At 39.1% G+C, this 22,895-nt stretch overlaps 1 protein-coding gene across 3 annotated transcripts in view; it reads right to left on the bottom strand.

Annotated features, from left to right (window-relative positions):
• The window catches only part of LOC145530191 (ATP-binding cassette sub-family C member 4-like), a 154,660-nt gene that overhangs the window by 12,581 nt on the left and 119,184 nt on the right, over window positions 1–22,895 (bottom strand). For all 3 annotated transcript variants that reach the window (XM_081551109.1, XM_081551110.1, XM_081551111.1), the window contains 3 exons: window positions 15,906–15,995; window positions 2,053–2,225; window positions 1,451–1,556 (listed from right to left, as the gene is read on the bottom strand). In XM_081551109.1, coding sequence (XP_081407235.1) covers window positions 1,451–1,556; window positions 2,053–2,225; window positions 15,906–15,995 — 369 coding nt within the window. The remainder of the gene's footprint in view (window positions 1–1,450; window positions 1,557–2,052; window positions 2,226–15,905; window positions 15,996–22,895) is intronic.

Genomic DNA, 22,895 nt, shown 5'->3' with positions numbered 1-22,895 from the left:
TATCTACTCAGTGCCCCACTGATGATCCCACTTGACAATGCATGTGAAGTAGGACAGGAGGTGATATTCCAGAAGCTGCCCAAGAAGTCAAAAGAGACGGTACTATTATCCTTAGACATAAGGAACTGTGGGTATTACTGACCACTCATTAGTGATAATTACCTAGTTTTCTATGGACCATCAAAATGCCTTAAAGTATCTTGCATTCCTTGAGATTATTTGCTGTCAAAGTTTTTCCTTTGAGGAATGCTTTTCTTGTTTTATAAAGCCACATCCTAACATTTATTGAAACTCAGCAAGCAACAGAGGGAAAGGACAAGGAAAGAGATAAAACTAAATAGAGAGAGAAAAGGACTAGATGGAGGAAGGAAATAGAGCTAAGGAAGGAAATGTTAAAGAAATTACTAAGGAAGAAAGAGCCAACCAAACCTGGAAGGAAGACACTAGACAGATATCCAGAGAGCAAAGCCTGGAGCCTGCCTTGTGTGCAGAACAGAGCTACTGTGTAAGAGACTTGCTGGTTGTTTATTTAGTCTCTCATCCCTGATTTGCCTTTCTTTCCAAACTCTCATCTGTGATGCAGAAGCTGGGTCTCTGCAAGTCACTGCACGAGTTCAGAGACTCTTTTGCCAGGTGGCCTTTGTTAGGTTCTGCCAGTAGGGGGAACTAGAGGGAGACCAAAGGTGGGAAACACAGCTAATGTTCTACCTGATTCTGCTACTAGCATCACCTCAGCACTGGGACCTGACTCCAGCTCCCAGCTACTAGCACCTGGAGAACCAGCCCCATCCTGCTCCCTCACAAATATGACCAGCAACTGGGCAGTGAGCTCTCCTTGGAGGTCTGAGCATCAATTCTTTAGGGCCTCTCTTCTGAGTTCTCAGGTCTGGAGATCTGTCCTAGACTATGGTGGCTGCTTTCTAAAATCATTACCGCAGTGTTTCATTTTTCTAGCCCTCTAATCCCTATGTAATAAATTCCTTATATTAAATCCTTTCAGTTAAAGTACTGTTTTTCTTACTAGGACTTTTCTTCTTATGGACTCCTCAGAAATTCTACAACTTTAGCCATCAACCTCCTGGCACTCTAAATTAGAGGCTAATTTTTTTATAAGGGAACCCAAAAATGCTGAAACAACTATGACACAGTGAAAATTACTGTGTTCTACCCCACTAAAATATGGAGCTATAACTTGGGTTTGGAATATTTTAATGGTTGGCCATCATAAAAAAATGACAATTCAAATAAACTTTTAATATGAAAATATAAGATTATTGGATATATTATTTAACAGTGCATTCTAAAAGTATAGTTAAGTATTTGAGTAATTTTCAGAAATGAGAGAGGAAAATAAGAGAAAAATTAATGGACGTTCCTATCAAATTTTCCATGGAAGGATACACTGAAAATTGAACATAAATGGAAACAACTGAAATGGTGAGGGTCTTACCATTATCCATTCACAGTCAATAATGGTGCTCAACCTGTGTGTAATGGTCAGCACAGTGCACTGGGCAAATCTCTCACGAATTTTTTTTTGTATTAACTCATCAGTTCTAGAAACAAGAAGTTGATTTAGTTCAGTAAAGACAGGAAAAACAGACTTAAGACTTAAAAATATCCTATGATATTTTTACAATGTTTTTAAAAATCAATACTTAAACATATAGTCTTGTTCCTAAAAAACTAAGTATAAAAAGTCTACTTAGAAATTTACTATTTTTCATAAAATGATGGAAAATTAGTCTTCCCTCAAAATTGCTTGAAACTATCAGGAGCTAAATTTAGGAATCCAGCTCTCTTAGGATGCCTTGTAACAATACTAACACCATGTAACATGTCTTGGTTTTTCCTTTGTTGTAATATTTTTAAATATTTTTTAAAACATTAAAACATTTAAATTAAAAAATTCAAATTTCCTTTGAATTAGTATTATCAACAGATATCCGTGAGGCCAAGTGAGCACTTAGAACCATTTCTAAGCATCACTAAATGTTTCCCATTTACCACATTTACAATACAGATTCAAGATTTCCCGGGACTCATCCATACCTTGGATCCACGTATGATGTGGCTTTGTCAATAATCAATATCTGATTTTTCCTGAGAATAGCCCTGGCAAGGCACACCAGTTGTTTCTGACCAGCACTCAAGTTCAACCCAGATTCTGCTAATTCAGTATTCATTTTATCAGGAAGATCTTCGATGGATTCTTTGAGTTGTACCTGTGGATACAGAAAGAAGGACCTTTTTCTAAGCAAACTGCTACTGAAGTAGACAAGCCTCTTGGACATTAAGCTCTGACATCCTCAGGACTTCTTACGTGTCTTACATTACAGCCAGGTGGTGGGGAGAGCTCCTCCCAGTGAGTGTTCACTGAGAAAGATGGTGGAGTCAACTCAGGACAGAAGGGTCTCAGGGTCCCCCATCCCACCACAGGACACCCACCAGAAACCCCACTAGGGGCTAGTTAAGGAAGTCTCTCAAAAAGGGAAGCTATTTCTCCCAATGTGATTTAAACTGAAAAGTTAAAAGGATCTTTATGGTTGAGTCAAGTTTCCCAAAGTACATTTTGCACAGGAGTTGGTACATTAGAGAAAAACTTTCAAAAATTTTTATAGAAAATCTAGTTCTCTGAAGATATAATCTTATTGGCCCTTTACTATTTTATAAAGTTTAATATACGCAAGTTCAAACAATGGCAAACTACCCCTTATACATTAGTAATCCTGGAGCCCATTCTGATGATGGTTCTTTCCCAAGTTTAATCCTATAAATAGTGGACCAATCAGGTGCATTTTCTTCAGTGTCATAAATGCATTGTACTGAATGAAAACACACGAAAAATAAAACACAACATTATTTCCCCCAGCATATGCATATAGGTTGTTGATGTTCAGTCGCTAGTCATGTCCAACACTTGGCAACCCCATGGAGAGCAGCACACCAGTGTTCCTAGTCCTTCACTATTGCTTGGAGTTTGCTCAAACTCGTGTTCGTTAAGTCAGTGATGTCCATCCAACCATCTTGTCCTCTCTCATACCCTTCTCCACCTGCCTTCCAGCTTTCTCAGCATCAGGGTCTTTTCCAATGAGTCGTCTCTTCACATAGGGTGGCCAAATATTGAAGCTTCAGCTTCATCATCAGTCCTTCCAAGGAAAATTCAGGGTTGATTTCCTTTAGGATTGACTGGTTTGATCTCCTTGCTGTCCAAGGGACTCTCAACAATCTTCTCCAGAACCACAGTTCAAAAGCATCACTTCTTCTGTGCTCAGCCTTCTTTAGAGTCCAACTCTCACACTGGTACATGACTACTGGGAAAACCTATGAATACATGGACTTTGTCGGCAAAGAGACATCTCTGCTTTTTAATATTCTGTCTAGGTTTGTTATAGCTTCTCTTCCCAAGAGCAAGCATCTTTTCATTTCACCGCTGCAGTCACCATCTGCAGTGATTTTGGAAATAAAGTCTGTCATTGTTTCCAATGTTTCCCCATCTACTGCAATAAAGTGATGAGACAGGATGTCATGATCTTAGTTTCTTGAATGTGAGTTTTAAGCCAGTTTTTTCACTCTCCTCCTTCACTTTTATCAAGAGGCTCTTTAGTTCCCCTTCACTTTTTACCATTAGGGTGGTGTCAGATGCATATCTGACATTATTGATATTTCTCCCAGCAACCTTGATGCCAGCTTAAGCTTCATCCAGCCCAGCATTTCACATGATGTACTCTGCATTTAAGTCAAATAAGCAAGGTGACAATATACAGCCTTGACGTACTCCTTTCCCAATATGGAACCAGTCAAAATTGTTGCTTGGGAACCAGCTATTCCAAGTCCAGTTCTAACTGTTGCTTCTTGACCTGCACACAGGTTTCGCAGGAGGCAGGTAACGTGGTCTAGTATCCCTATCTCTTTCAGAATTTTCCACAGTTTGTTGTGATCCACACAGCCAAAGGCTTTATTGTAGTCAATGAAGCAGATGTTTTCCTGGAATTCTCTTCCTTTTTCGAAGATCCAATGTATGTTGGTAATTTGATCTCTGGTTCCTCTGGCTTTTCCAAATCCAGTTTGTACATTTGGAAGTTCTTGGTTCATGTACTGTTGAAGCCTAGTGTGAAGGATTTTGAGCATTACTTTGATAGCATGTGAAATGAGTGCAATTGTGTGGTAATTTGAACATTCTTTGGCACTGACTTTCTTTGGTATTGGAATGAAGACTGACATTTTCCAGTCCTGTGGCCACTTCTGAGTCTTCCAAATTTGCTGCTATATTGAGGGAAGCACTTTAACAGCATCATCTTTTAGGATTTGAAGTAGCTCAGCTGGAATTCCATCACCTCCACTAGCTTTGTTCATCATGATGCTTCCTAAGGCCCACTTGACTTCACACTCCAGGTGTCTGTCTCCAAGTGAGTGATCACACCTTTGTGGCTATTTCGGTCATTAAGACCATTTTTTATAGTTCTTCTGTGTATTCTTGCCACTTCTTCTTAATATCTTCTGCTTCTGTTAGATCCATACCGTTTCTGTCTTTTATTGTGCCCATCTTTGCAGGAAATGTTTCCTAGGTATCTCCAATTTTCTTGAAGAGATCTTTAGTCTTTCTCATTCTATTGTTTTCCTCTATTTCCTTGCATTGATCACTTAGGAAGGCTTTCTTATCTCTCCTTTCTATTCTTTGGAACACTGCATTGAGATGGGTATATTTTTCCTTTTCGTTGGAGCACGCTGCTAAGTCGCTTCAGTCGTGTCCGACTCTGTGCGACCCCATAGACGGCAGCCCAACAGTCTCCCCTGTCCCTGGGATTCTCCAGGCAAGAACACTGGAGTGGGTTGCCATTTCCTTCTCCGATGCATGAAAGTGAAAAGTGAAAGTGAAGTCACTCAGTCCTGTCCGACTCTTAGTGAACCCACGGACGGTAGCCTACCAGGCTCCTCCATCTTTCCAGGCAAGAGTACTGGAGTTGGGTGCCATTCGTTGGAGCATAGACCTGGATTACTGTGATCCTGAATGGTTTCCCTTGGAAATGAACTGAGATAATTCTGTCATTTTTGACACTGCACCCAAGTATTACATTTTGGACTCTTTTGTTGACTTTTTTTTTTTTTTGTGGCCAAACAAAGATAAACTAGAGACTTGAAGCCAGGCAGCCTGGGCATAAGTCTTGCCTGGCTGTTCCCACTGGGAAAGTTCCTGAACCTACTCTATCTTAGCTTCCTAAACTCTAAGTAAGACTATAATATCATATTTATAAAGGTGTGTACCTCCTAACATTGCTAAGTATATTAAGTGAGTCAGTACACGCAGAATTTGTAACAGATCAATAGATATTGCCCATTATTAATAATGCTATCAGCTAGCCCCTCCTCAAGTTCTGCTTCACTTTTCTCCTTTGCATGTATCAGCACTGAGATTTTGTTACATATGCATTGGCTTGCTTTTCAACTTCTGCAGGAAAATTTAAGCTCCAGGACAGACATGTTATCTCTTGACGACTGTGAGAGCCCCAGAATCTGCTACATTGCCTGACAAGCTCTCAGTAGATATCTGTTGGCTGGATGAAGGTGGGCTTCCCTGGTGGGTCAGTGGTAAAGAATCCGCCTGCCAAGCAGGAGACTTGGGTTCGATCCTGGGTGAGATCCCCTGGCTCAGGAAATCACAACCCACTCCAATATTCTTTTTTTTTTTTTTTAAATAAATTTATTTATTTTAGTTGGGGGCTAATTACTTTACAATATTGTAGTGGTTTTTGCCATACATTGACATGAATCAGCCATGGGTTTACATGAGTTCCCCTACCTGGACCCCCCTCGCACCTCCCTCCCCATCCCATCCCTCTGGGTCATCCCATTGCCCAGCCCTGAGCATTTGCCTCATGCATTGAACATGGAATGGTGTTCTGTTTCACATATGATAATATACATGTTTCAATGCTATTGTCCCAGAACGTCCCACCCTCACCTTCTCCCTCAGAGTCCATAAGACTGTTCTATGCATCTGTGTCTCTTATTCTGTCTCGCATATAGGGTTATCGTTACCATTTTTCAAATTCCATATATATGCATTAGTATACTGTATTGGTGTTTTTCTTTCTGGTTTACTTCACTCTGTATTATGGGCGCCAGTTTCATCCATCTCAATAGAACTGATTCAAATGTATTTTTTTAATGGCTGAGTAATATTCCATTGTGTATATATACCACAGCTTCCTTACCCATTCGTCTGATGATGGACATCTAGGTTGCTTCCATGTCCTGGCTATTGTAAACAGTGCTGCGATGAACATTGGGGTACAAGCGTCTCTTTCAATTCTGGTTTCCTCGGTGTGTATGCCCAGCAGTGGGATTCTGGGTCATATGGCAGTTCTATTCCCAGTTTTTTAAGGAATCTCCACACTGTTCTCCATAGTGGCTGTACTAGTTTGCATTCCCACTAACAGGGTAAGAGGGTTCCCTTTTCTCCACACCCTCTCCACCATGTATTGCTTGTAGACTTTGGGATAGCAGCCATTCTGACTGGTGTGAAATGGTACCTCATTGTGGTTTTGATTTGCATTTCTCTGATAATGAGTGATGTTGAGCATCTTTTCATGTGTTTGTTAGCCATCTGTATGTCTTCTTTGGAGAAATGTCCGTTTAGTTCTTTGGCCCATTTTTTGATTGGGTCATTTATTTTTCTGGAATTGAGCTGCAGGAGTTGCTTGTATATTTTTGAGATTAATTGTTTGTCTGTTGCTTCGTTTGCTATTATTTTCTCCCATTCTGAAGGCTGTCTTTTCACCTTGCTTATAGTTTCCTTTGTTGTGCAAAAGCTTTTAATTTTAATTAGGTCCCATTTGCTTATTTTTGCTTTTATTTCTGATATTCTGGGAGGTGGGTCATGGAGGATCCTGCTGTGATTTATGTCAGAGAGTGTTTTGCCTATGTTTTCCTCTAGGAGTTTCATAGTTTCTGATCTTACATTTAGATCGTTAATCCATTTTGAGTTTATTTTTGTCTATGGTGTTAGGAAGTGTTCTAGTTTCATTCGTTGACAAGTGGTTGACCAGTTTTCCCAGCACCACTTGTTAAACAGATTGTCTTTTCTCCATTGTATATTCTTGCCTCCTTTGTCAAAGATAAGGTGTCCATAGGTGCATGGGTTTATCTCCGGCCTTTCTATTTTGTTCCATTGATCTACATTTCTATCTTTGTGCCAGTACCATACTGTCTTGATGACTGTGGCTTTGTAGTAGAGCCTGAAGTCAGGCAGGTTGATTCCTCCAGTTCCATTCTTCTTTCTCAAGACTGCTTTGGCTATTCGAGGTTTCTTATATTTCCATACAAATTGTGAAATGATTTGTTCTAGTTCTGTGAAAAATACCATTGGTAGCTTGATAGGGATTGCAATGAATCTATAGATTGCTTTGGGTAGTATACTCATTTTCACTATATTAATTCTGCCAATCCATGAACACGGTGTATTTCTCCATCTGTTTGTGTCCTCTTTGATTTATTTCATCAGTGTTTTATAGTTTTCTATATACAAGTCTTTTGTTTCTTTAGGTAGGTATATTCCTAAGTATTTTATTCTTTTTGTTGCAATGGTGAATGGTATTGTTTCCTTAATTTCTCTTTCTGTTTTCTCATTATTGGAGTATAGGAATGTACGGGATTTCTGTGTGTTAACTTCATATCCTGCAAATTTACTATATTCATTGATTAGCACTAGTAATTTTTTGGTAGAATCTTTAGGGTTTTCTATGTAGAGGATCATGTCATCTGCAAACAGTGAGAGTTTTACTTCTTCTTTTCCTATCTGTATTCCTTTTATTTCTTTTTCCGCTCTGATTGCTGTGGCCAAAACTTCCAAAACTATGTTGAACAGTAGTGGTGAAAGTGGGCATCCTTGCCTTGTTCCTGACTTTAGGGGAAATGCTTTTAATTTTTCACCATTGAGGATAATGTTTGCTGTGGGTTTGTCATATATAGCTTTTATTATGTTGAGGTATGTTCCTTCTATTCCTGCTTTCTGGAGGGTTTTTATCATAAATGGATGTTGAATTTTGTCAAAGGCTTTTTCTGCATCTATTGAGATAATCATATGGTTTTTATCTTTCAATTTGTTAATGTGGTGTATTACATTGATTGATTTGAGGATGTTAAAGAAACCTTGCATTCCTGGGATAAAGCCCACTTGGTCATGATGTATGATCTTTTTAATATGATGTTGGATTCTGTTTGCTAGAATTTTGTTAAGGATTTTTGCATCTATGTTCATCAGTGATACTGGCCTGTAGTTTTCTTTTTTTGTGGCATCTTTGTCTGGTTTTGGAATTAGGGTGATGGTGGCCTCATAGAATGAGTTTGGAAGTTTACTTTCTTCTGCAATTTTCTGGAAGAGTTTGAGTAGGATAGGTGTTAGCTCTTCTCTAAATTTTTGGTAGAATTCTGCTGTGAAGCCGTCTGGTCCTGGGCTTTTGTTTGCTGGAAGATTTCTGATTACAGTTTCGATTTCCGTGCTTGTGATGGCTCTGTTAAGATCTTCTATTTCTTCCTGGTTCAGTTTTGGAAAGTTATACTTTTCTAAGAATTTGTCCATTTCTTCCAAGTTGTCCATTTTATTGGCATATAGCTGTTGGTAGTAGTCTCTTATGACCCTTTGTATTTCTGTGGAGTCTGTTGTGATCTCTCCATTTTCATTTCTAATTTTGTTGATCTGATTCTTCTCCCTTTGTTTCTTGATGAGTCTGGCTAATGGCTTGTCAATTTTGTTTATCTTCTCAAAAAACCAGCTTTTAGTTTTGTTGATTTTTGCTATGGTCTCTTTTGTTTCTTTTGCATTTATTTCTGCCCTAATTTTTAAGATTTCTTTCCTTCTACTGACCCTGGGGTTTTTCATTTCTTCCTGCTCTAATTGCTTTAGGTGTAGAGTTAGTTGATTTATTTGATTTTTTTCTTGTTTCTTGAGGTACGCCTGTATTGCTATGAACCTTCCCCTTAGCATTGCTTTTACAGTGTCCCATAGGTTTTGGGTTGTTGTGTTTTCATTTTCATTCGTTTCTATGCATAATTTGATTTCTTTTTTGATTTCTTCTGTGATTTGTTGGTTATTCAGAAGCGTGTTGTTTAGCCTCCATATGTTGGAATTTTTAATAGTTTTTCTCCTGTAATTGAGGTCTAATCTTACTGCATTGTGGTCAGAGAAGATGGCTGGGATGATTTCAATTTTTCGGAATTTGCCAAGGCTAGATTTATGGCCCAGGATGTGATCTATCCTGGAGAAAGTTCCGTGTGCACTTGAGAAAAAGTTGAAATTGGTTGTTTTGGGGTGGAAAGTCCTGTAAATATCAATTAAATCTAATTTGTCTATTGTATCATTTAAAGTTTGTGTTTCCTTGTTAATTTTCTGTTTAGTTGATCTATCCATATATGTGAGTGGAGTATTAAAGTCTCCCACTATTACTGTGTTATTGTTAATTTCCCCTTTCATACTTGTTAGTATTTGCCTTATATATTGTGGTGCTCCTATGTTGGGTGCATATATATATTTATAATTGTTACATCTTCTTCTTGGATTGACCCTTTGATCATTATGTAGTGTCCTTCTTTGTCCCTTTTTGCAGCCTTTATTTGAAAGTCTATTTTATCTGAAATGAGTATTGCGACTCCTGCTTTCTTTTGGTCTCCGTTTGCATGAAATATGTTTTTCCATCCCTTCACTTTCAGTCTGTATGAGTCCCTAGTTTTGAGGTGGGTCTCTTGTAGACAGCATATATAGGGGTCTTGTTTTTGTATCCATTCAGCCAGCCTTTGTCTTTTGGTTGGGGCATTCGACCCATTTACATTTAAGGTAATTATTGATAAGTATGATCCCATTGCCATTTACTTTGTTGTTTTGAGTTCGTGTTTAAACATCCTTTCTGTGTTTCCTGTTTAGAGAAGATCCTTTAGCATTTGTTGGAGAGCTGGTTTGGTGGTGCTGAATTCCCTCAGCTCTTGCTTGTCTGTAAAGCTTTTGAATTCTCCTTCATATCTGAATGAGATCCTTGCTGGGTACAGTAATCTGGGTTGTAGATTATTCTCTTTCATTACTTTAAGTATGTCCTGCCATTCCCTTCTAGCCTGAAGAGTTTCTATTGAAAGATCAGCTGTTATCCTTATGGGGATCCCCTTGTGTGTTATTTCTTGTTTTTCCCTTGCTGCTTTTAATATTTGTTCTTTGTGTTTGATCTTTGTTAATTTGATTAATATGTGTCTTGGGGTGTTTCGCCTTGGGTTTATCCTGTTTGGGACTCTCTGGGTTTCTTGGATTTCTGTGACTATTTCCTTCCTCATTTTAGGGAAATTTTCAACTATTATCTCCTCAAGTATTTTTTCATGGCCTTTCCTTTTATCTTCTTCTTCTGGGACTCCTATGATTCGAATGTTGGGGCGTTTCATATTGTCCCAGAGGTCCCTGAGGTTTTCCTCATTTCTTTTTGATTCTTTTTTCTTTTTTCCTCTCTGCTTCGTTTATTTCCACCCTTCTATCTTCTACCTCACTTATCCTATCTTCTGCCTCCGTTATTCTACTGTTGGTTCCCTCCAGAGTGTCTTTTATCTCCTTTATTTCATTATTCATTATATATTGACTCCTTTTTATTTCTTCTAAGTCCTTGATAAACATTTCTTGCATCTTCTCAATCCTTGTCTCCAGGCTATTTATCTGTAACTCCATTTTGCTTTCAAGATTTTGGATCATTTTTATTATCATTATTCTAAATTCTTTTTCAGATAGATTCCCTATCTCCTCTTTTGTTTGGTTTGGTGGGCATTTCTCATTTTCCTTTACTTGAGGAGTATTTCTCTGCCTTTTCATCTTGTTTAGATTGCTGTGTTTGGCGTGGCCCACTCCAATATTCTTGACTGAGAAATCCCATGGACAGAGTAGCATGGTGGGTTACAGTTTATAGGGTTGCAGAAGAGTCAGACACGACAACAGCAACAACATGAATGAAGCATAAGTGACTTTAATTGCGTGACATACCTGTTCCTATGAATTAGAAACTAAATTCATATGGATAAATAATTTATATCTAACAGTGTTTTCTTATTAAGTGTAATTGTAAAAAGGATATATTCTTATAACAATTAACTGATTCTAAGATATCATATCACACTTTGTGATATGACACTGAAAAAGTTATAATTTAAAGAAAATAGAACAAATATTAACTATTCAAAACTATACATCTCAGTATAGAATGCTTCAGGTTGTTTTTGAGCCTGGGAAAATAATAAAATATAGCAAAACTGAAAAATAATAAACTGAACTTATAAGGCACCCTGTTTCTACCATCACTGCATGTACTATGTGTAGTAGGTGCTGACGCCCCTCACAGTAGTTGAAGACAGATGTCAGGTGGCTTCCAAATTTTGTGGAACTTTCTTACTTTTCAAAAAGAAAATCTGGTGTGGGCCAGAAGGAGACACTGAAATGCAATCAACAGATGGGGAAGAGCTTTTATTAAAGCAGGGCCAGCAATAAAGGAAGTTCACCCAATACAAGGCCCAGGGAAATGGACATGTGACCTGTCTCCACCGCAAGGACTGAACCACGTGGTTCCTGATGCAGAGGCTGCTGACGCCCAGGTTTCTGCATCTTGGGTTTCCTGTGTGATGAGACACACTTGTGTCCTAACAAAGACGCTATCAGTGTCGGACATTTAATCGCATGATTTCTTCCCAGTTTTGACAGGAAATTTTTGTTATTGTTTAGTTGCTAAGTCGTGGACCTTATGGACTATAGCCCACCAGGTTCTTCTGTCCATGGAATTTCCAATGCAAGAATATTGGAGTGGGTTACCATTTCCTCCTCTAGGGAATCTTCCCAACTCAGGGATCAGTCCCACTTCTCCCCCATTGCACGCAGACTGTTTATCACTGAGCAGCTGGGGAAGCCCCCATACTCTACCCTTAATTCCAAATCACAGTATCTAAGGTGGTGTTTGTTTGTTTGTTTTTTTTTGCTTTTTAACAGAAGAAACACATCAAGGATTCATTTCCAGAGTTTTATCTGCTATGACCTTTTAACCTCTGAGTGATAAAGTGATTCATCTTCAGGCACTACTCATGCTATATTTTTGGAGCTGCCTTTGCTTTTTAGCACCCCAACAGCACTAGTTTCTGATGAACTTTTATCAGTTTACAGTAACCTGGCAAATTTCCAGTATCTGAAAAATGTATTTTCAGCATATTTCAAAAACTAACCAAAATGAGACAGGCAGCATCCATAGGACTGTCTTCCTTCTGAATGTCCATCTCTGCCAAGGAAGAAGGAGGAAACAGAACTAGAGTTGAGTTTTAACTAGAACTTGAAAAAAAATTTTTAAGCCATCTTTTCCTTTCAATTGAAGTTCATAAAGAGGAAAACATAGTGGTTCCCTCCTACTCATTCTCAGGTTAACTGTGAGTTTGGGTTCACATATCCAGTTAGGCATCATTTACAAATTAATAACTAGGGTTTTTGGTTCACTTAAAAACTGACTTCATTGATTTAGTGATCCCTCTTGATGAGGGTGAAAGAGGAAAGTGAAAAACCTGGCTTAAAAGTCAACATTAAGAAAACTAAGATCATGGCATCCAATCCCATCATTTCATGGAAAATAGAAAAGGAAAAGGCAAAAGCAGTGACAGGTTTCCTCTTCTTGGACTCTAGAGTCAATGCAGATGGTGACTGTAGCCTTGAAATTAGAAGATGATTGCTCTTCGCAGGAAAGCTATGACAAAACTAGACAGCGTGTCAAAAAGCAAAGATATCACTTTGCTGACAAAGGTCTGTATAATCAAACCTATGTTCTCTCCAGTAGGCACATACAGATGAGAGCTGGACAATAAAAGAGCGCTGAAGAATCGATGCTTTTGAACTGTGGTACTGGAGAGCACTATGAGAGTCCCTTGGAAAACAAGGGGATCAAACTGGTCAATCTTAAAGGAAATCAACCCTGAATAGTCTCCGGAAGGACTGATGCTGAAGCTGAAGCTTCAATACTTTGGCCACCTGTTGCAAACAGTTAACTCATTGGAAAAGGCCCTAATGCTGTGAAAGATTAAAGGCAGAAGGAGAAGAGGGAGACAGAGGATGAGAGATGTTGGATCGCATCATCGATTCAATGGACGTGAACTGGGGCAAACTCCAGGAGATGGTGAGGGGCAGGAAAGCCTGGCGTGCTGTAGTCCATGGGGTCACAGTCGGACGTGACTTAGCAACTGAACAACAGTAACTTAGAGTGATAAATCACCCCTTTATTCAGATTCTCTAGGAATTATTTCTTTATCACATTGATATACTTTTCAATGAAAGATTTGGTAAGTTTTCTTTAAAACGGTCACCAGGAATCAATTCCTAGAGAAACAGTGATGGGATGATTTCTTTAAGTGATATCACCAAAGTTAACAGGGTTAATTCCAGAAGCAACACATGGAAACCACACACTTCACTTCATGAAATAAGCTCATGTTTCTTTTTTATACACAGTCCCAAATGTAGTTTAAATAGAAGTAGATCTTAGTATTATCTACCACTTCAGCATTTTTATAATTTAGATTAGCATCCGCTCTCTGCCCATGAAAAAATATGTTCTAAACTTTTAGAGTAATGCTACCTGAGAATCTGTGAAAAAAATATCTCAATCTGGGAAACAAACAGAAAAATAATTAACCAGTACCTTCAGTTATTTTTTTTAAAGATGTGTCCCAATTTCACCATTAAATTTGTCCTATGAATTCAAGAGTATTGGATCATACTATTGTTCTTTACATTTAATGGTTAACAGATCTACACACCTCTTCTCTTGTAGAACTGTACTGTAAAAGACTCACAAACTTAAATCAGAGGTGCATTGCTTTTCAGGCAGGAGAAGGTGAAGCAATCAACCCAATTTAAGTAAACAAAATCCACATGCTGCTGAAAGCAGGGTGGGTGTATAAAGACCCAGGGGTGACATCCTTCAGAAACCAGAATTACTGGCTGGAAACGGTCATACTTCCAAATCTGCCTGCTCATAGTCAAGGTTCATCTGTATATAACAGATTTCAGAGATTCCCTGAAAGGGAAACAATAAATGACAAACACACCAATTCAAAACAACATGAACAATCAGTCTCTCAGAATTGTGTAACAAAACAAACAAACAAACAAAAAGATTAAAGAAATACACCAACATCTCTGAAATGAAAAGATCAATCAAACATTTAGTAGTTATTTAGGGAGAGTGTTTTCCCCTAAGAGTCTTATAGTATCTGGTCTTACATTTAGGTTTTCAATCCACTTTGAGTTTATTTTTGTATATAGTATTAGGGAGTGTTCTAATTTTACTCTTTTACACATAGCTGTCCAGTTTTCCCACACCACTTACTGAAGAGACCGCCTTTCTCCATTGTATATTCTTGCCCCCTTTGTCATAGGTTAGGTGACCACAGGATTGTGAGTTCATCTCTGGGCTTTCTAGCCTGCTCCAATTGATCCATATTTCTGTTTTTGTGCCAGTGCCATACCATCTTGATTACTCTAGCTCTATATTGAACTGGCCAAAAAGTTCATTTAAGTTTTTCCATAAAATCTTATGTAACAAACTTTTGGCCAACTCAATAATATATTCTGAAGTCAGGGAACCTAATTTCACCAGCTTCATTTTTGTTTCTTAAGACTGCTTTGCCTACGTGGGGTCTTTTGTGTTTCCATTAAAACTGTAAAATTTTTGGCTCTAATTCTATGACAAATGCCATTGGTAATCTGACAGAGATTGTATTGAATCTGAAGATTCTTTGGGTAGTATAGTCATTTTCACAATATTGTTGCTTCCAATCCAAGAACATGGTGAATCCCTCCATCTGTTTTGTGCCATCTTTGATTTCTTTTGTCAGTATCTTGTACAGGTCTTTTGTCTCCTTAGGTAGGTTTATTTCTAGGTATTTTATTCTTTTTGTTGCAATGGTAAATGAGATAGTTTTCTCAATTTCTCTTCTTGATCTTTCATCGTTAATGTATAGGAATGCTCATTCTTACTTTTTAAAAGCAAAAGACTATGTATGGCAAAACCACTACAATACTGTAAAGTAATTAGCTTCCAATTGAATAAATAAATTAAAAAAAGAAGTATGGGGTTTCCGCCATCAGTAGAACTGATGTGTGAAAGGAGTGCAAATACACAAAATAGTTTGTATTAAAATACAAACTGACAGCAACTTAAGAGTCAAAAAAATTTTTTTTTCATGCAAGGGTGAGGAAATTCAAAGAAGTGGGGCAAGGGAAAACATGACACAAATAACAGAAAATTCTTTAGAAATGAACGTACCCATATAAAAGCTGAGCAGATGTTCCAGGGTTCTGTATCTGCATTAATGCTACAGCATTAAAATGACATAATTGCCAATAAAAAATCATATTAATTCCGACTATATAATTTACCTTTATAACCACTTTCCTATGAAACTTCTACATTTTATTAGTATGATCTTGTTTATATCTTTTACTTAATAAGGAAAAACTACTATTGTCTCCACTCAGTAGATGTTTCCTAAGACCAGAGGAATAAAATGAATATTAGAGTGTAATGGAGTAATTAATCCACTAGGTCCTAGTAGAATTTGATCCCACAGTTTTAACATCTAATTGAGTACTCTGCTAAGGACAAGATAATGTGTCTATTTTTTCAGGGTTCTAGGGAAATAGCTAAAATGAAAACATGTCACATTATATTGTTGATTTTCATCATCATCAATACACACATTTTTAAGTTGCACCCATGTCATCGGTGTTTTCCTAGGAGGTAAATGAAGTCAGTGAAACTGATACGCTCTTCTTAATTATCTGCAATGCTCTAAATGTAAACACACAGATACTGATGCTAACAAATTAATTACAGTTACTATTAATAAATTACCTCTTCTAAGGCATTCCACAGTTCATTATCCGTATGCTCATTAAAGGGATCCAGATTTTTCCTCATTGTTCCAGTGAATAAAACAGGTTCCTAAATAACCCAAAATAGTGAATGTTATTACCTTAACCTCTTTTCATTTTATTCCAATGTGTACAGAATATCAAAATTAAAATACAAAAACATCTAAATTCATTAATTATTAATAATAGAGTTGCAAATGTATGTTTACAAAGTATCTCTAAAATAATTTTCCATTGTACAAAGTGTGCTACAAAATATCTTCTGGACTACTGAACACTAACTGAAGAAAGTGTTGAAGAAGTTTTATCATCTTAAGGAAAAAACTGAAGACAAAGGAAGATTTGATTTTTTTAAAAAAAATACCACCCTGGTAATAAATATCTGCTTAAACACTCACACACACACAGACTGAGGAAATAATTACATGAGAAACTTAACATCAAGATCTACATAAATTTACTGTCAATCCTGGTGTGACTAGGAAATACCAACAGCATGATTAGTAGAGGTTTGTGCCTCAAAGCAAACCATTATATATTTACGCATTAGCACTGAAGAATAAAGTAGGCTATTTTCTCCATTGGTCAGACTGTCTTCTAGGATCTGGAATCTCTCCACATGTGTGAAATGAACATCCCCACATGTGGAAGGGGAATGTCAGCTCCTGGGGTCTGCAGCACCTCTGTCCATGGAGAGATCTCCTCTGATTCTGCATCAGCTGGTCCCACATTCTCTCACCTGTGTGTCAGGATGACCTGCCTCACAGAACCTTGTTACTAACTGCAAGGCCAGGAGGACCTGAAACCCACCGAGACCTGTGTCATGATACTTTAATTTAAATAGCTCTTCCTATTCATCTGCTTCAGGAGGAGCCACAAGTAAATTACTCTGGAAATATATGCCCCCTCTTGGCCTCAGGAGAGAATCGTGTACATAAGCTCATTTGGCAATTTACATTTTCTTCTGGAAGGCTCAGTAAGCCAGGTCATAAGAATATGGGCAGAAGAGAAGAGCCCAATAAGCTCCTTTCAGTGAAGGGGGCAGGACAAGGGGAGGCACACGTGTGGGAACAAGAGGAGACCTGACTCCTCCACAGGTGCCCGGAACTGCTCGGAATCACCACGTTCAAATCCCGCCTGGCCTTGGGGCTGGACTTTCCTCCTCACTTCACAAAAGCCTGAGAGGAAAGATGAAGATAGACAGACATTTCTTTCCCCTAATCATGAGGAAGAATGAAACTCAGGAAGCCTTCCAAACCTTCCTTCAATATTGTCTCAGTTTTAAGTCTGGTGAGAGAGGAAAGAATACAGAAAACTCAGGGTGTGCCACCAAAACAGAGATATCCCTGAGCAAATCCACAATTAAAAATACATTATCGAGGGAGATTTATTTGCACAAAGTTGGTGAAGTGGCCAATATGCTTCCAAAGCACTGAAAATCACTAGTCATACAATATTTCAGAATGAGTACCGAACTGAACAGAGACATTACTTTGCCAACAAAGGTCCATCTAGTCAAGGCTATGGTTTTTCCAGTGGTCATGTATGGATGTGAGAGTTGGACTATAAAGAAAGCTGAGTGCCGAAGAATTGATGCTTTTGAACTGTGGTGTTGGAGAAGACTCTTGAGAGTCCCTTGGGCTGCAAGGAGATCCAACCAGTCCATTCTAAAGGAGATCAGTCCTGGGTGTTCATTGGAAGGACTGATGATGAAGCTGAAACTCCAATACTTTGGCCACTTCATGCAAAGAGTTGACTCATTGGAAAAGACCCTGATGCTGGGACGGATTGGGGGCAGGAGGAAAAGGGGACGACCGAGGATGAGATGGTTGGATGGTATCAGTGACTCGATGGACATGGGTTTGGGTAAACTCTGGGAGTTGGTGATGGACAGGGAGGCCTGGCGTGCTGCGATTCATGGGGTCGCAAAGAGTAGGACTCGGCTGAGCGACTGAACTGAACTAAAAAATCTCGAGACCCAAATTTAAGGTTTCCCTTAAAACTTGAATTTAGGATCAAAGACTAAACAACCATCTAAACAATGGTAAGCGTTCCTAGTCAGGGGACTAACCATCATTCTACTTCAGATTTTTATAAAACCTTATTACTCTTTGTAATTATCAACCCTAAGATTCCCATGTGCAGGCGATTTCTCATCCTTCCGCTGTCTCCATGAGGTTTACACAGCGCCAGGGCCAGGCGAGGGGAGGCTGGTCCCCAGTATTCTTCCTCCTTCCCTTCTCCATCTCCCCTCCATTTTCCAGGTTTCTTCAAGTAAGCAGGCTGCCCCCTGCATATAATCTCAACTGGTGTTCTTTCTGGGGGACATATTTAACTACTTCAGATCCTGAGCACAAAGAATACACATACTTCAGCTACCTGTTGTGTTTAAGGAAATTTTTTAAGAAGAACTTTCATTTTAGATTATTCCTAAAATTTTGAACAGAAGTTGAGGAGTACCTTCTTAAGAACACAGTATTCATCTTTGAAAGTTGCCCCCAGCACTGATGGTCTATGTCCCCACTCCCCTGTCTCTGCTCCTACCCAGGTCCTTGTTACCATCACATCTCCACCAGTTCTGACCTGTTCATGCAGGGTCAGCAGTGAGGGGGATGAGCCTGGGGGGAAGAGAGACAACCATGGAAGCTCCCTGTTGCTTCCAGGATCACAGGGACCAGGGATCCAGGGAAGATGGTGTGGGCCTGGCTCAGCTGAGAGAGGCAACTCAGAGAAACAGCACTGGGCTCCCCCTTGCAGAGTGTGCTCTCAGCTTCCTAAGTTCCCTACAATGAGGTGTTGTTCAGTTCAGTTCAGTTCAGTCGCTCAGTCGTGTCCGACTCTCTGGGACCCCATGAATGGCAGCACGCCAGGCCTCTCTGTCCATCACCAACTCCCGGAGTCTACCCAAACCCATGTTCATCGAGTCAGTGATGCCATCCAACCATCTCATCCTCTATCGTCCCCTTCTCCTCCCGCCCCCAATCCTACCCAGCATTAGGGTCTTTTCCAATGAATCAACCCTTCGCATGAGGTGGCCAAAGTATTGGAGTTTCAGCTTCAACATCAGACCTTCCAATGAACACCCAGGATTGATCTCTTTTAGGATGGATTGATTGGATCTCCTTGCAGTCCAAGGGACTCTCAAGAGTCTTCTCCAACACCACAGTTCAAAAGCATCAATTCTTCGGCGCTCAGCTTTCTTCACCGTCCAACTCTCACATCCATACATGACCACTGGAAAAACCATAGCCTTGACTAGACGGACTTTTGTTGGCAAAGTAATGTCTCTGCTTTTAAACATGCTATCTAGGTTGGCCATAACCTTCCTTCCAAGGAGTAAGCGTCTTTTAATTTCATGGCTGTAGTCACCATCAGCAGTGATTCTGGAGCCCAAAAAAGTAAAGTCTGACACTGTTTCCACTGTTTCCCCATCTATTTCCCATGAAGTGATGGGACCAGATGCCATGATCTTAGTTTTCTGAACGTTGAGCTTTAAGCCAACTTTTTCACTCTCCTCCTTCACCTTCATCAAGAGGCTCTTTAGTTCTTCTTCACTCTCTGCCATAAGGGTGGTGTCATCCACATATCTGAGGTTATTGATATTTCTCCCGGCAGTCTTGATTCCAGCTTGTGTTTCTTCCAGCCCAGCGTTTCTCATGATGTACTCTGCATATAAGTTAAATAAGCAGGGTGACAATATACAGCCTTGACATACTCCTTTTCCTATTTGGAACCAGTCTGTTGTTCCATGTCCACTTCTAACTGTTGCTTCCTGACCTGCATACAGGTTTCTCAAGAGACAGGTCAGATGGTCTGGTATTCCCATCTCTTTCAGAATTTTCCACAGTTTATTGTGATCCACACAGTCAAAGGCTTTGGCATAGTCAATAAAGCAGAAATAGATGTTTTTCTGGAACTCTCTTGCTTTTTCAATAATGAGGTGTTGAGACACAAGCATAACTGCTTCCTACTCAGTTGGGAGGAAGAGGAATGTAAGTTTTTGCACTTAGACAAGTAAATTCAAGCAACCAAACTAACAGACTTTCTCCACCTCTGCAGCTAGCAAGACACTGTAAAGACAAAGGGTTCTTGGTTGGGGAGGAATAACATTTTGAGTATCTTCTCCTGACACATATGAGCCCATGACATACAAGTGCATAAACCCATTTCTAAACTGATATTTCCAAATGAGGGGCAGAGCAATAGGAGTAGTATCTTCTGGCTTTGCTCTATACTTATTCACTCTTGCTATGGTTTGGGGAGTCCTTTCAAGAGGGATAGTAGGAAAAAAGGGGAAAATATCAGATGAGTACAACACAGCTGAAGAATTGATGCTTTTAAACTGCGGTGTTGGAGAAATTTCTCAAGAATCCCTTGGACTGCAAGGAGATAAAACCAGTCAATCCTAAAGGAAATCAACCCTGAATATTCACTGGAAGGACTGATACTGAAGCTGAAGCTTCAATACTTTGGCCATCTGATGTGAAGAGCTGACTCATTGGAAAAGACCCTGATGCTGGGTAAGATGAAGGCAGGAGGAGAAGGGGATGGTTGGATGGCATCACCAACTCGATGGACATGGGTTTGAGCAAGCTCCGGGAGTTGGTGATGGACAGGGAATCCTGGCCGCAGCCCATGGGGTCACAGAGTCAGACACGGCTGAGAAGTGGACAAAGTGGAGACTGGAGAGTGTATGTCTCTGTCATATGAGGAGTGGTTTGGATTTCACTCTGCTGCGATGGGAGTCTTTGGAGATAAAACTGAAACTCTTCACTATGCAACTGAAACACTGTGAATCAACTATACTTCAATTTTAAAAAAAATAGACACACATAAAATTTGAATCCTGGCTCTGCCCCTTACTTTAAAAGTAGGATAAGCTCCCAGTGACTCAGTTTTTAAATCTCTCAGATAAGGAGAACAACAAATTGTGATGATTAAGCAGGAAATGGTGGCATAAGAAACTAAAATGTGTTAATGATTCCATAAACGTTAGGAATTATTAATAATAGTCGTGTAACTTGTCAGGGACTGTAGCAAGCGCTAGAGGAACAGAAATGAGAGATACAGGCCCTGTCCTCAAAGAGAGAAAGAAAATAGTCAAGAGTGTGGGGAGGGCTGAGAAAAAGGCTGGAGGTCTTGGTGGGGGATTGGAAAGTAAGAGTGTGTACAAGGTGATGTTTAGGAAAGAAGTTGGTGGGAGGAAAGCCAGAAATCAAAATACAAAAAAATTTTAGTCTGATTTCTTGTTCTTGGTGGAAAATGTTAGATATGTTTCTCTGTTATGCTTTTCCCCAAAATTCCTATTGTGTTTTTTTGGTTTGTTTTTATTTTCTGTTTCTTTGCTTTACTATTCATATTTATGTAACAATTTAGGTTTTATTATTAAACAATAAATATAAAGAAAATCACCAAAGACCATGAACACATAAACAGAAATTAAAGAGAAAAGTCATTTCAGAAGGTGTTACTCTTTTTACACAAGTAGAAATAATACCCAAAAGGCCAGTGCCCTGTTTCTTAAGAATAATAACAGTTCCTGAGGACTGAGCATTCCTAAGAATGAGACATGGGCACAAACATTATCACACTAAGTTACATCTTCACCACAAATCTGTGGGGCAATGATTTCCAGACTGGGTTTAAGGACGAGGACGCTGAAGCTTGGCAGCTGAGTGACATCATCAAGGTCCCACAGTTGACGATGCAGAGCAGGAATAAACTGTGGTCACATTGACACTGGGTCTACACTCTCAAACATTCTAGCCCTGTCTGCCTCCTGAATGGCTTCCTGGGAATCTTTACACAAGTTCTCTCCAGGTTCTTTCTCTTTAATCAACCAACACTGTACCTTGGAGACAAAGGCATATAAAGTGGAATCTACATGGATACAAAGCTTAGCACTATTTTGTAAGCATGCTCTCTGGAGAGTGTACCTAGAACATGCTCAAAGGAAGGATGGAAACCAACAGAACAGAACCAAAACATACTGATGTCAAGGCATGTTTAGTCTTTGCTCAGATGTGCTTCCAAATATTATTGGCAGAGCCAAGAATCATCTAATGTTATTTATTTACAGAGTTATTTTATGTACCTAAGCATACAACTTTTTCCTTTTAAAAAGCATTAAAAATAATGCAGAGCATGTTTCTAAAGCTTTGCTTTCAAGGATGTGAAAGGACTTTACAGAAATGCCCTTTATTTCTACTTACTAATCTCATATGGCCATTTCAGAGATGAGTACCATCAAAACATAAAACTTGGGAATCTAAGTTCATTTATTTTCTACTGTAACCATAAGTCATAAATCTAATAGCCAGAGGAAATCTTTAAATACGGGGACTGAATGTGCTAAAAAGTTCCTCCCACTTTTCCTGAAAGGAATACCTTTGAAAAAAATTTTTTTCAATTGTGATAAAATATACATAAAACTTGTTAGATTAACCACTTTAAGTGCACAGTTCAGTGGTGTTAAACACATTCATGTTGTTGTACAGCCATCATCACCATCCAGCCGCAGATCTCCTTTCATATTGAAGAACTGAAACTCCGTACCCATTAAACAACAACTCTCCTCTCCTGGCCAGTCCTGGAACCCACCATTCTACCTCCTGTATCCATGAATTTGCTATCCTAGGTAACTCCTATTAGTAGAATCATACAGTATTTGTCCTTTGTAAATGACTCACTTCACTTAGCTTATTTTTTTCAAGGTTCATCTGTGCTGTAGCATGTGTCAGAATTTTCTTCTTTATTAAGGCTGATTAGTATTCTACTGTATGTATGCGCACCACATTTTGTTGATTCATCTGTCGAGGGACCCTTGGGTGCCTCCACCTTTTTGCTGTTGAGAATAATGCTGCTATAACATGCATGTTCCAGTATCTCTTCAAGACCTTTATTCCAATTCTTTGGGGTTTATACTCTAAAGTAGAATTGCTAGATCATATGATAATTCCATCATTAACTT

The sequence above is a fragment of the Giraffa tippelskirchi genome, chromosome 12 (genome assembly GCF_054371585.1).
Source record: "Giraffa tippelskirchi isolate mGirTip1 chromosome 12, T2T-mGirTip1v1.2.pri, whole genome shotgun sequence".
Lineage (NCBI taxonomy): Eukaryota > Metazoa > Chordata > Mammalia > Artiodactyla > Giraffidae > Giraffa > Giraffa tippelskirchi.
This window is presented reverse-complemented; position numbering and strand designations above follow the sequence as displayed.